The sequence below is a fragment of the Citrus clementina genome, unplaced genomic scaffold, assembly GCF_000493195.1.
Source record: "Citrus clementina cultivar Clemenules unplaced genomic scaffold, Citrus_clementina_v1.0 scaffold_1, whole genome shotgun sequence".
NCBI classification, from domain to species: Eukaryota; Viridiplantae; Streptophyta; class Magnoliopsida; order Sapindales; family Rutaceae; genus Citrus; species Citrus x clementina.
The window spans coordinates 26,387,053-26,400,463 of record NW_006263303.1 but is presented as its reverse complement, the minus strand read 5'-3'; the positions used below and the strand labels follow the sequence as shown (position 1 = coordinate 26,400,463).

Below are 13,411 nucleotides of genomic sequence, written 5' to 3'. Positions count from 1 at the left end.
ACGTGGCGCATTTACGGCTCTGCAACCCCGTCAAGTCCGCCGTGATTTGGGCTGCCAGTTCTTCACGCTCACTCTCTTCGAAGGTTGTTTCATCTGTCATATTTTGTTGTTTCGGAGTAATAACATCGAGATCCCTGATCTTTTTAAGATTTCCCGTCGAGAACATAGTTTGTACTTTTGTATTAAATAAGTTTTTGATAAATTTCATTTGAAGAGGTAAAAAAAAAAAAAAGTATACAAATTCCATTAACATCAAGGAAGATTATCATTTATTTATAACTAAAGAATATTTTTTTTAACTTTTCATTTTAGGTTATTATTGGGAATAACTTCAAATCTATTAAGTTATTGCAGTGAAATCATTTAAATCGATATTAAATGATTTGAATCTATTAACATCTACTCAATTCAATGTGGAATTTAAACTTTTTTTAATTATTAAACTAGTATTTTATATGTTAAAAGGACAAAATATATTTGCCTTATAATGAATTTAAGTGGTGGGCAACCAATGACGTCCGTATGGAAATAGAAGATGAAATACCGTAGAATCAAAATTCCATAAGGAAGAATAATAATAAGAAGAAGAAATCTTTGTTTGCACAATTATTGCCATTGCATAAATGTTAGGTTATGTAGGATGTGGATGTCGTCAAGCTAAATTTTTATGTTAGCAAAGGCCTTTCTTTGCCAAGTACAATGAACGACTCCTTACATCAATTCAATGAGATGTCATTTTCTTTCTTTATTTTTTTCCTGCTTTTCAATGGTTGGTCATTAAACATTATCAATTGGCTTACCTCAACCTATGCATTTTTCAACATCTTGATATCCAGTAGTTATATATCTCTTGCAACTTAACCAAAGTTAATTCCATTATAACATAACTGCGATGATTTTGAGCTGAATTAGACTAAATTTCTAATTAAAAGAGAAGATATACATGACTAGAGTTAGTAAAATTTGACACAAACATATTACCCGACATGAACACAATATGAATAAATGGGTATGCATCGCTAAATTTGACACGATTATTAAAAAGACGCGATGTGAGTTGACACGATTTTTTCCCTTGTCAAGTTAGGGTTAAAGTTATTGACCCATTTATTCGACCAATGGTACGATTATATTTTTTATTCTAAATTAATTTATAAGTTATTGTTATTAAAACTCAAATATTGGACAAAATATATCTTTTCATTTTTGTTGAAAAGATGAACATATACACATTGCTTCATTTATAAAATTTTATATAGATTTAGAATTTCAATAGTGAAAATATGTAAAATATTAGTAGACATATATATTTTATAATATCCACATATAATATTATTTACATATATATAATTAAAATTTCAATAGTGCAAATGTGTAATATTTCGACAAATATGTATATTTTATAATATCATTAAAATTATATATATATGTGTGTGTGTGTGTGTGTGTGTGTAAATTTTATTAAATATATAGATATTAAGCAGATTATTGGGTAATCTATCTATTTTCCGTGTTGGGTAAGGATTTTAATATTTTAACACGAAAAGGGATCATGTTTGGGTCGGCCTAAATTTAACAGGGTATGAAACTGACACGTCACGAATATGACTCAATAACCTGTTTTGCCAGCTCTGTAACATGACAACCTGAGCCCATGAATTTCATGAGCAAATTATGAACATAGATTGATACCATTATACTCGAACCTCTTACAGGTTTACGATAGCTCTGTGCATCTATTTATTTTTAATTTACAATATATGAAACCTCTACTCAGACTCCATTTGGAATTGAGATTGAACGACTATAATTTAAAAACTACAGTACTAAAGTGTATAATAAACACTAGCTGTAATAAATTAAAAGTTAAATTGATTTGATTTTACACTTGTATGATGAAAAATCTGTTATATCTTTCTTAATTTTATCAAAGTTATTACTTAAAAATTATATTTATTACATATTATTAATTTTTATTTCATATTTATAATTTTTTTTTATAACAGCAGTAGCGCGTAACTTTCAAGTTACAATACTTCAATACTAAAAAAGGCTTTATTCTAGTGTATTAGGGGAAATATTATAAATCTTGAGAAAATTGCATGAGTACATTAATTAAGCGGATGATAAGATACTGGAAATTAAATAATGTAGCATGTTAAGCGAGGAAATTTGGCCTAACCGTTTCACAGATTCTACGGCCCTGACCGATAATGCAATAATATTCGGGAACGGAGCCCAGTCACCAAGTGACCACAAGAATCAACGGCTCCAATATTGTCTTTCCAACTGGAATCCGTTATGGCCGTTGATCATGCCATGTCAGCAGCCCATCAGACGCTTGTTGCTGTAGATGGTCAAAATAAGTGGCCCCTACCACGAACGTTTCCAGGAAACGCGGCCACAGCCCTTCACTGTGAAGGGAGAACGTGATTGGCCAATAAATTATTATACGTGCAGCAATTTGTATTATAAAATTGGGCACCCTGATGAATAATAATGTAACTCACTAGGAAAAAGATTTTTGCACGTAAATACCCCCTTTAGCAAATGGTCCATTAATCATTTCTAAAATTACGCTCACACCTATAAATACACTGAAAATATAATTTGTATCATATAAATGAGCATGGAATGTTATGGGGATAGGGATGGACAAAAATTTTTGAACTGACACATTGGAACTTGTTTGGTTAGAGAACCAACCGATTCTTAATTAACTTTAGTTTGAGTTTTAAAATAACGAACCAATTTGATTTAATTTTTTATTAGCTTGATGTAATTATTCTTGTTCATGGTGTTTGAATAAAAGATATATGGACTTTTATGGTTTAACTTTTGTCAAAAATAATATTTTAAAACTAACTTTTGTGCATAATGGATTCAGGTTTATTGGTTTATTATTATTAATAATTTTTTTTTATCCATTATATATAAAGCATGTTAGGGGAGATAAGGACATAAATGCATAGAACATTGGTAATAATGCAGGAATAGTAAAATTTGGAAACCAACTAAAAGATATACGAACTGTGGATTCATAGTAATCGTCAGTGGTTCGAGGTAAAAGTACAGGGACACTGGAAAATAGAATGTTTAAAAAATTGTGGAGCTGTCAACATCGCACATGCACGATGGGCCCACGGCCGCCGACATGTTCGCCACGTCAGCTAGTGGTTATTAGGCCCGGTGGGAACTTCCTTTCGATTTTGTATCAAAACTATTAAATAATAATAAAAAGTATTGTGCAATTACGTTTCTTAATTTTCACTTAAGAATAGGATTATATTGCAAGTGAGGTGACCCACTGACCGTACAGTCCCCCATGTGAGGGCAGCCGTGTCCAGCTCTCATCTTCAATAATGGAAACCAATTCCAAGTTTCAAGATCCCATTAGAAGCCATTAATCATCTACCAATTCCAATTATTATTTTATATTATTTTATTGTAATGTTTTAAATAGGAAATCCATTTTTTTAGTCCATATATATACAATTTTACTCTTATTTTATTAACGTAAGGATTATATTGACAAATAAAAATATAAATTTTAAGAGATTAAGAGATACAAAAAAGTATCTCGAGTGTATTAAAATTCATATTTTATTTAAATTTTAATGATATCCTAACTTGATTAAAATGAAAATGTCTTTTTCAATGTATTAAAATGCATATTTCAATAAAGTAATAGATAAAAAATAATTTCTAATGTATTAAAATTGTTTTTTTTTAATATTTGAGTAGTATCTTCACTTGATTAAAGAAGTAATGTTCTCATTAAAAAAAAAGGACTATATATATATATATATGTGTGTGTGTGTGTAGTGAAGTTGTAAATTATCATTATTTATGTTAATGATCGTATTATTTTTAATTTTATAGTATTTCAATCTTTTTCCAATCCACCTGATCATGTTTTGAGTCCGAAAGTTGTTGCATCACTCTAATATACTTAAGCCATTGAGCTTGGCCATGTTCGTTCAATTATTTATGTGACTGCTAACCTGTGCATTTGTATATGAAAGTTTTGCAAATGATATTGTGCTAAAAAAGTTCAATGCTGTAGATGAAAACTAGTTGGAGCGTAATGTAAAGATAATGTCGAGTTTTCTTGGAACAAAGCGTGGAACATTGAAACATGATGTTAAAGAATTTGACTTGCCAAAACCGAGAGTGGAAACTAATTAAGGTCTGTGGAAAAAAAAGAAAAAAAAAAAGAAAAAAGAAAGGTTAGGGAGGAAAAATTAATAAATAAATAAATAAATAAACATGTGCATCAGGTTAATAATGGAGGGGGGGGGGGGGGGGATGGGTAATTAGAAAGTGGAAAGTGATGGCGATGGTCAAAACAATGGGTCAATAAACGCATCATTTTGTCTACACTTGCCTGGTGGGTTAGTTGATAAGTGATCAAAATAAACAATTGAATAATAACTTACGGATCTGTTACTTTCTATAAATTACAAGAAAGGAAATAGATTGTGATCGCTTCCATACAAGTCCCACTGTCATGTTCCTGGATGCTTTACCAACTATAACCTCATAATTGTTATTTAATTGAAATCACCACGGTATTATAATATTGGTTTTGTTTTTTTGGAAAAAAAAAAAATCCTATAACATTGTAATTTTAATGCAAATTTTTTGTTTCATTCTCGACCTCATCTATTTGATAGATTCTTTAATCACTACTTATACATTATATTCTATATCATCCCTTGATTAGAGCCAAACCAAGAATTATATACTGGATGGACTAAATTATACAACATCGCAATTTTATTTTATTTTTTAATATTGAGATACTAAATTTCATTCAATGATATTGTTTAAATTCCAAAACGATTTACCTGTAATTTTTAGTGGTTTATTAGTTTATCAATTAATATCTTGTTATTTATCCTATGATGTGCATTAAACTATTAGTTTGTTAGAATTTAAAATCTTGACAACTTTTAATTTTAGCTTTAATAAGAGCTTGCAGTTGTAGTTTGTCAATGGGTTTGTTTATGATGATAAATTCTTTAATAATTGAAATAGAGATAAAAGAAAGAAATTATCATAAATGATCTTAATTTGATAAATAAATTAACAAACAAGAGGAAGATAATAGAATCTATTATAACACATAAATGATAAATTATGATATTCTAGAGAAAAAGGCGAAAAAAGGAACTAAGAGAAGATATTGAATTTTAAAAATTTCATAAATTAAAAGATTTTTTAAGACAATTAATAATAAATCAATCACTAAAACAAAAATAAATTCATTAATTTATTATTATTATTATTTAAGTTAGCAAGGGCTTAGGCCACTCCTTCCACCTCCTGGCACGGCCCTTAGTTGCCATCAATACTTCTATACTTTAAAGAATAAAAAATCAATTATAGACACCAATATAATTACATCTATTCTTTATAAATAAATTTGGAATTTGCGATCCCAAGTAAGTTCGGTTCAAGATCATGAGATGATTTTTTATCAAATAGAGAGAGATAGCTATTATACAAAATGTACTTTTAAGTAATTGTCTCATAAATTCTATTTTCTATCTATGTAAAGAAGAAATGGTGTAATCCCTGAACATAAAACCATAATCTGACATGGCTTTGTAATATTTCTTAAAAGCAGAGACCTAGAAGTTGTTTGCTCAATAAACAACAAGAACAGTAGTAGAACAGATTAACCATGGTTAAATTTAAAAATTAGCTTAACTTAGTTTATGCAATATATTACAACTTTCTACATTTAAGGGGCAAAAAGGGAGAGAGAGAGAGAGAGAGAGACAGAGACTGAGAATTGAGAGAGAGTAAAAGGAGAGAAGAGGAAAGAAAATGTCTGGGTAATGTAGGGGAAGGTAGGGGGCAAAGCTTCAGCATTTTGGTCTCTGTAGAACTTAACAAACCCAAAAAAAACAAAGACTAATTTCTTTATTTTTCATTTTTTATTTGTACTCTCTTCCTCTTCTTTCTGTCTCCGTCCCCCCTTTCCCCGGCCACTTGTCCCCTCACTTCCCGGCGACTTTGGCCGGGAAAATTTCAGCCGGTAAAATTTCAGTTCCTTTTTGTTGACTTGGCTTTCCTCAAAAGCACTTTTTTTGGGGAGTGTTTTTGTCCCAGCTGATCTGAGCTTCCACCAGTTTTAGTTATAGCTTGGTTGATAGTGTTATTGACTTGTTGAGAAAATCAATGAGTCAGTGAAAAATTAACTGATCAAATTTCCTATAAAGTTGGAATAGAGCGTCGGAAAGAGCAATGAAGACACCGGCAAACACTGCCGGAGCTGCTTCAAATTCCGGCGAAGGTCAGCTCTTCTCTCTCTTTTCGTCTTTATAGATTTGTGTATATGCAAGGTGAATCAAAAAAATAAAGAACTGAGAAGGAAGCATAGAACGAATCGCGGATCAGTTTTCAAGCTTTTGTAGTTTTCTCAGTTGTCTTTATTTAAATTAAAAAGAAAAGACTTTATTGGATTTTTCTTCTCTTACCAAAAAAAAGTTTTTTTTTTTAATAAAAAAATTAAATACGTTGGGCGAATGGGCGGGTGACGGTTGATTGCAGGAGGAGGAGGGGAGAAGAAGACTATAAACACGGAGCTATGGCACGCGTGTGCAGGACCGTTGGTGAACTTGCCCGCTGCTGGGACCCACGTCGTGTACTTCCCACAAGGCCACAGCGAGCAGGTGCCGTTCCGTTTCTTCGTTTCTCTTTTCATTACATTTTGTATTGCTGCCTGATAATAATAATATCGGTTGTTGGTTGGGTGAAATAATAATTGCGGATTAGATTGCAACGATCTTGTTAAAGCGAGCACTTTGGTTGTTTAAGTAAATTACCATTTTACCCTGAGTTTAGATGGTGTTGCCTCTTCAACTTTCTAACTACTGCTGAATTGCTAGTAACGTGTTGTTGACTTTTTATTGCATTTTTCCTGTTTCTTAAAGTCAACCAATTGATAGTGTAATTCTACTATGCCTACAAAGCGTGCGAGTGATATACTGATGACATTTGTATCACTATGTAGTTTGTATGGGAATTTGTACAGTTAGTGTTGTTACTTGTTATCATTACCATGTATTTGTACATGTACAAACTATTATGGACAAATTTACATAATATGAGATTATTGGCTGAATGAAAACTCAAAGTCAAACTCAAAATCATACCAGGTCAATTTATATACAATAGTTTTGTGTCTAGCATTTATTATTCATTATATATTTCTTGAATTTCTTTTTCATCAAAATGTGGAAAATCTTACTCACTGTCATGCTCTACTCTCCTCCAATAATAGTTTAAGAATTCCCAAAAGTTATGTATTGTGGATAGCTTTGTTTACCGTCGCTAAACCAGGACTAGGAGGGAAGAGGTTAATTATTACTTCTTGTTCCAGTTAAAGCTATTGCTATGCTCTAAGCATTAAACACTGTCAGCTAAAGGACTGATGGATTGTTGTATATGGATGCTTTGTGCCTTTTTGTTGGTGTCTTCTTTTTGGACTAAGTTCATTCTCTGACTTGGATTGGAATTTATGGCTACAGGTGGCAGCATCTATGAAGAAGGATATTGATGGCCAAATACCAAACTATCCAAATCTTCCATCAAAGCTACTGTGTATTCTTCTCAATGTCACCTTGCATGTATGCACTTGACCTTATTAGATTTTCATTTTTCTTACCCAACAACCTAATTCATAAGGTTGTATTTCACAGTGAATAGTGATTTCAACTTTCTTGTGTTTGATTTTGTAGGCCGACACAGAAACAGATGAAGTGTATGCTCAAATGACTCTCCAACCTGTTCCTTCTGTAAGGGCTTGGTTTCTAATAACTAAAGGATCTTCATTTTGTACTTGATCTGTGAACATGCCATTGGAACACTTTATATGCCATTGAAATACTTTATAGAATATAATGTAGTTGTTTCATCAAATCAAACAAGGCAACTAGATGCAAATTAGCAATGACATGCCCAATCCCAATGCTGCTTCAAATTTAAGTTGCTGCCTCAAAAAACTTAATCCACCAACATCCTGTTTTCAGTATGATAGGGAGGCGTTGTTAAGATCGGATCTTGCACTGAAGTCAAACAAACCACAAACAGAGTTCTTCTGCAAAACTTTGACAGCAAGTGATACGAGCACTCATGGAGGTTTCTCTGTGCCACGTCGTGCTGCTGAGAAGATTTTCCCTCCTCTTGTGAGTAGCTTTCTCTTATATCGAAGGTCACTATGTACTTTTGCAGTTGGATCTTAATTCTTTTTCCTGTGATAGGATTTCTCAATGCAACCACCTGCTCAAGAACTTATGGCCAGGGATTTGCATGATAATATATGGACCTTCCGTCATATCTATCGGGGTATGTCCATTTTGCAGCCTTGGTATTTCACTACTTTAATCCATAAAGTTTTTTTACTATTACTTTTCATGCTCTGACCTTTTCCAGTTGCAAGTATTTGATAACAATTCTTTGTACTCAGGACAACCGAAACGACACTTGCTTACAACAGGCTGGAGCTTATTTGTTAGTGGAAAGAGGCTTTTTGCTGGTGACTCTGTTTTGTTTATTAGGTAAGAGTAATGAACTGGACTCCCTGGAAATTATTCATTAGGAAATGGTAGTGAACTGAGATTCCTTGGAAATTCTTTCTCTTGATATAATTTTCAGAAAAATGTTTGCTTTCTTTATGTAAAAAACTCTTGTTGCAATCAAAAATCCATTTTATTGTTGTTCTGATCCTTTGTATGTGTGTGCAGAGATGAAAAGCAACAGCTACTCTTAGGCATTAGGCGAGCTAACAGGCAGCCCGCCAATCTATCCTCATCAGTACTCTCAAGTGACAGTATGCATATTGGAATCCTAGCAGCAGCAGCACATGCAGCTGCAAATAATAGTCCCTTCACTGTCTTTTATAATCCAAGGTCAGAAACTTAGCTTTTTTATTTGTGGCACAACTCTATGGTTTGGTAGTGAGATGAAGCAAAACCTTTGTGGAAATAACCGTATGCTAGTGTGTGTCTCAAATCAGTTTATGTAGGATGACTTAAGTTTCTAGGTGTTGAGACCTTACCCTAAATTACATTTTTCCTTATTAATGCAGGGCTAGTCCTTCAGAATTTGTTGTCCCATTGGCCAAGTACTACAAAGCAGTGCACAGTAACCAAATCTCACTTGGCATGCGCTTTAGGATGATGTTTGAAACTGAAGAGTCAGGAACAAGAAGGTAGTTGTTTTTAAGTTACTATTCTCTTTGTGATTTTGAATCTGGTTTGACATGAAAAATACTCAAGAGAATGGCCTCTGATTGGTCCAAATTTGAAATTTTTAATTTTGCATTTTAATCTCTTGGTACCTTGCTTAAAATGAAACTAAAAACGTTACTTGTAAATTCTTGGTCTGGATTCATTTTTATTAAGATCCCAGATTGCGTTCCTGAATTTGAACAAAATGGCCTGCAAAATTTATGAAGTATTTATCAAATTACTAATCTAAAGGCATGTGATTTGCAGGTATATGGGTACAATTACGGGTATCAGTGATCTTGATCCTGTCAGATGGAAGAACTCTCAATGGCGCAATTTGCAGGTTGATACAATGCCGTTTTAAGCAAATTAAACAATGTCATTATTTTTTCATATTCACTGTTATTAACCCATATCTGTTAGTAGGTTGGTTGGGATGAGTCTACTGCTGGGGAAAAGCGCAATCGTGTCTCAATTTGGGAGATTGAACCAGTGACTGCTCCATTTTTCATTTGCCCTCCTCCATTCTTTAGATCCAAGCATCCAAGGCAAGCAGGTATGCCTAGTACTTGATGTCTATTTAAGTATATTTTGATTGGTTAAGATATAACTTCCTTCTTTCTTAGATTGTCTTCTCCTGGGTACCCCTTTGCATTGGCATTTGCTTGGTGGTTGTTTGTTGTGTGTTATACTTTCCATTGACTGATCCTACCATTGAGTTTTATGGGCACTGTGTATGTGTTTGATGTGTGTATTCCATCCCATTCAATGGACCATAAATGTGCATGGAATAAACTGATTGCATTGAATGCAGTTGTACAGGGTTTTGAACGTAGATTCTCTCTGTCTGTCATCTTTTGGCAGTGTTTGACCTTAAAATGTATTTGGTCTGTGAAATGGTTTAGAATGCCAGAGTGCTAAGCTTATGATTTACTCCTGAATATGCTTTCTTACACTATTCCTGGCATTAGAATATCTTTTTCCGGTCCAATAAAAGCGAAGAAAGGGCTTATTTCGCAACCATAGTATTGATGAGACATTTTACCTTAGGTTATATGCTATTGCAGATGATGATGCATCTGATTTGGATAACGTATTCAAGAGGACTATGCCATGGATCGGTGATGATTTTGGTGTGAAGGATTCGCAGTCTCTTCCTGGACTAAGCTTGGTCCAGTGGATGAACATGCAGCAAAATCCATCCCTGGCAAATGCCATGCAGTCAAGTTACATGCATTCCTTACCAGGGTCCATTTTGCAAAACCTCAATGGAGGTCTTTCACAAATGCCTCAGCAAAATAACTTGCAGTATACTGGCCAGAGCCTGCCACAGCAAGTGCCGCAGATTGATCAGCTCGCGAAGCTGCCATCCACTGTGAACCCACTAGGGTCAAATATTCTACCGCAGCAGCCACTGGGTGATATTTCTCAACAATCAAGGCAAAATATGATTACTCAAAATTTACCCTCTGGTCCAGTTCAGGCTCAAGTTCTTCAGCCTCAAAATCTTGTCCAAACTAGTAATATTCTTCAGCAGCAGCCATCTATTCAAAACCCTCAGCTTCCAGCAAACCTTCCTCAAAACCTGCAGCAGCAGCAGCAACAACAACACATAATGGGCCAGAACCAACAGCAAAACCTTATGCAAACCCAGCTTCCTGATCCAATAAACCAAAATTTACAAATGTCTGACAAGCAGATTCAGCTGCATCTGTTGCAGAAGCTTCAGCAACAACGGCAATCACTTTTATCACAACAGTCTGCACTTCAACAGCCTGCTCAACTTATTCAACTTCAAGATCAGCAAAGGCAGCTTTTAGATGCATCCCAGAGCTTCTCTAGATCTGGGACACCCACACAGATGCTGGAAATGCATCAAGTAACACCAACCTCACTTCCTCAGTCAAACATTATGTCGCAGCAGATAGCAAATAGTGGCAGCTTAAACAATGTTCAATTCTCCCAACCTCCCCAGCAGCCGAAGCTCGAGCAACAGCAACCTGGCATACTGCCTCAAATGCCCGGACATATGGGGCTCCCTGCATCCCATATTATCAATCCAGTTTCTACTGCTGGTAACAGTGCATTGACAGGAGCTGCAGGAGTAGGGCAGTCTGTGATTACTGATGATAATCCTTCTTGTTCCACTTCACCTTCCACAAACAACTGTCAACGCTTGATTCAACCAACAATAAATAGTCGGACGCACCGAAGTGCTGGAATTGGAGAGGAAGTGGCTCAATCTGCTTCCGCACTTTTGAATCCAAGTGCTTTGGAAACCATGCCATCTAATGCTAACTTGGTCAAAGATTTGCCGCACAAGTCCGATGTGAAGCCTTCAGTGAATATATCCAAGACTCAGAACCAAGGTTTTTTTACCCCACAAACATACCTAAATGGTGCAGCTACACAGACAGACTATTTGGACACATCATCTTCCACAACTTCAGTTTGCCTTTCTCAGAATGATGTCCATTTACAGCAGAACAACAACTCATTGTCCTACAATCTGCAGTCAACGTTGAGAGACACAAGTCAAGTTGGGGAAGTTCCGGTTGATCCCAGGAGTAACATTCCATATGGGGCTAACATTGATGGACCGTTGGGATCCATGAATCCTGATCCATTGCTTACAAAGGGCATGATGGGATTGGGGAAGGATTTCTCGAATAATATCTCTTCAGGAGCAATGCTTGCTAACTATGAAAATTCAAAAGATGCTCAGCAGGAGCTGTCATCCTCAATTGTTTCGCAGTCATTTGGAGTTCCAGATATGGCATTTAATTCAATTGATTCCACGATAAATGACAGCAGTTTCTTGAATGGAGGTCCTTGGGCCCCGCCCCCCCAATTTCCACAGAGAATGAGGACTTATACCAAGGTTTGATTTTCTCGAATTGAATTTCAGTAGACTGAAATTTAAAATAGTCAAGATCTTATATTAAGTACAATTTTTGTAGGTGTACAAACGTGGAGCTGTTGGAAGATCTATTGATATCACACGTTACTCAGGTTATGATGAGCTCAAGCAAGACCTTGCTCGTAGGTTTGGCATAGAGGGGCAACTTGAAGATCGAGGAAGGATAGGCTGGAAGCTTGTGTATGTGGATCACGAGAACGATGTCCTGCTAGTTGGTGACGACCCTTGGAAGTAAGCCCTTTGCTTCTTTCCAATAAATGAATTTTAATGCTTAAGTTTTCATTATTGTTGGGTAATATTTATTAGTGCAGCCCTCCACCAAATAACTATAGTTTGATTCTATTGAAGTATGACAAGGTTCAGCCCTCGGTGATTTATTTACTAGGCTCCAAGCTTCCTAACGTAGTATTATTATTATTTTCCATTTTTAAACCTGTATTGTTCTTGCTTTGTCCCTATTTATCATATTTCTGGAACCTGATCTTGAACTTTTGAGATACATTCTAAACTGAGAAAATTTCTTCTTACTGTTACATGTCGTAGTATTGTTTGACCAAAAACCTCTATATTGAAATCTTTGCGACTGATTTCCAATCCATATGTCAATAAACTTGGGTTGCCTAATACATTGTTTGGTTTGGGATTTTTCAGGGAGTTTGTGAATTGTGTCCGTTGCATAAAGATTTTATCTCCACAAGAAGTACAGCAGATGAGCTTGGATGGAGATTTTGGAAATTCTGTCCTTCCCCATCAAGCCTGTAGCAGCTCCGATAATGGGAATGCTTAACAGTAGCCTACCAAAATGCTAACAGTTCTTCAGCTTTTGGACATTACATTGTTTATGGGGATTCTGTTCATAATTCGCATCTTTCTCAAAATTCGACACAAGCTACAGCCTGCAAATTAAGGACTTAAGGTTATAATTGGAAATTGAAGTTTAGTGAAGGTGCGGCATGTCCTTAAACTAGTGGATTAGTCGGTACCATTTTGCTTTCACTTGATTGTATTCCGGGTCAGGTGAATTGTAGAAAGCAAAAGCATCAAAGTTTGTATGGCCTAATTTTGACTTTTGACCATTGAGTGTACAAAAAGTGTAGATTCTACCATCTTCCAATAAAATTAGTCATCTTAATTTCCCAACTTGTGAAGCGAGAAAAGGTTTCCTTTGCTGGAATTATCTACTTAACGCAGATTTGGAGTGAAAAATGGAAATACATGTGATGGGACAATTGGTAACATTCATCTCTAC

At 34.9% G+C, this 13,411-nt stretch overlaps 1 protein-coding gene across 1 annotated transcript; it reads left to right on the top strand.

Annotated features, from left to right (window-relative positions):
• Positions 1 to 5,795: 5,795 nt before the first annotated feature.
• LOC18055510 (auxin response factor 19) lies at positions 5,796 to 13,302 on the top strand. The gene is given in 15 exon segments (XM_006453127.2): positions 5,796 to 6,304; positions 6,562 to 6,683; positions 7,542 to 7,640; positions 7,752 to 7,808; positions 8,043 to 8,198; positions 8,274 to 8,358; positions 8,480 to 8,570; positions 8,757 to 8,921; positions 9,101 to 9,223; positions 9,510 to 9,585; positions 9,669 to 9,798; positions 10,310 to 12,123; positions 12,203 to 12,393; positions 12,814 to 12,944; positions 12,947 to 13,302. Coding segments are annotated over 15 exon segments (3,420 nt in total). The 5' UTR covers positions 5,796 to 6,255; the 3' UTR covers positions 13,078 to 13,302.
• Positions 13,303 to 13,411: the final 109 nt, after the last annotated feature.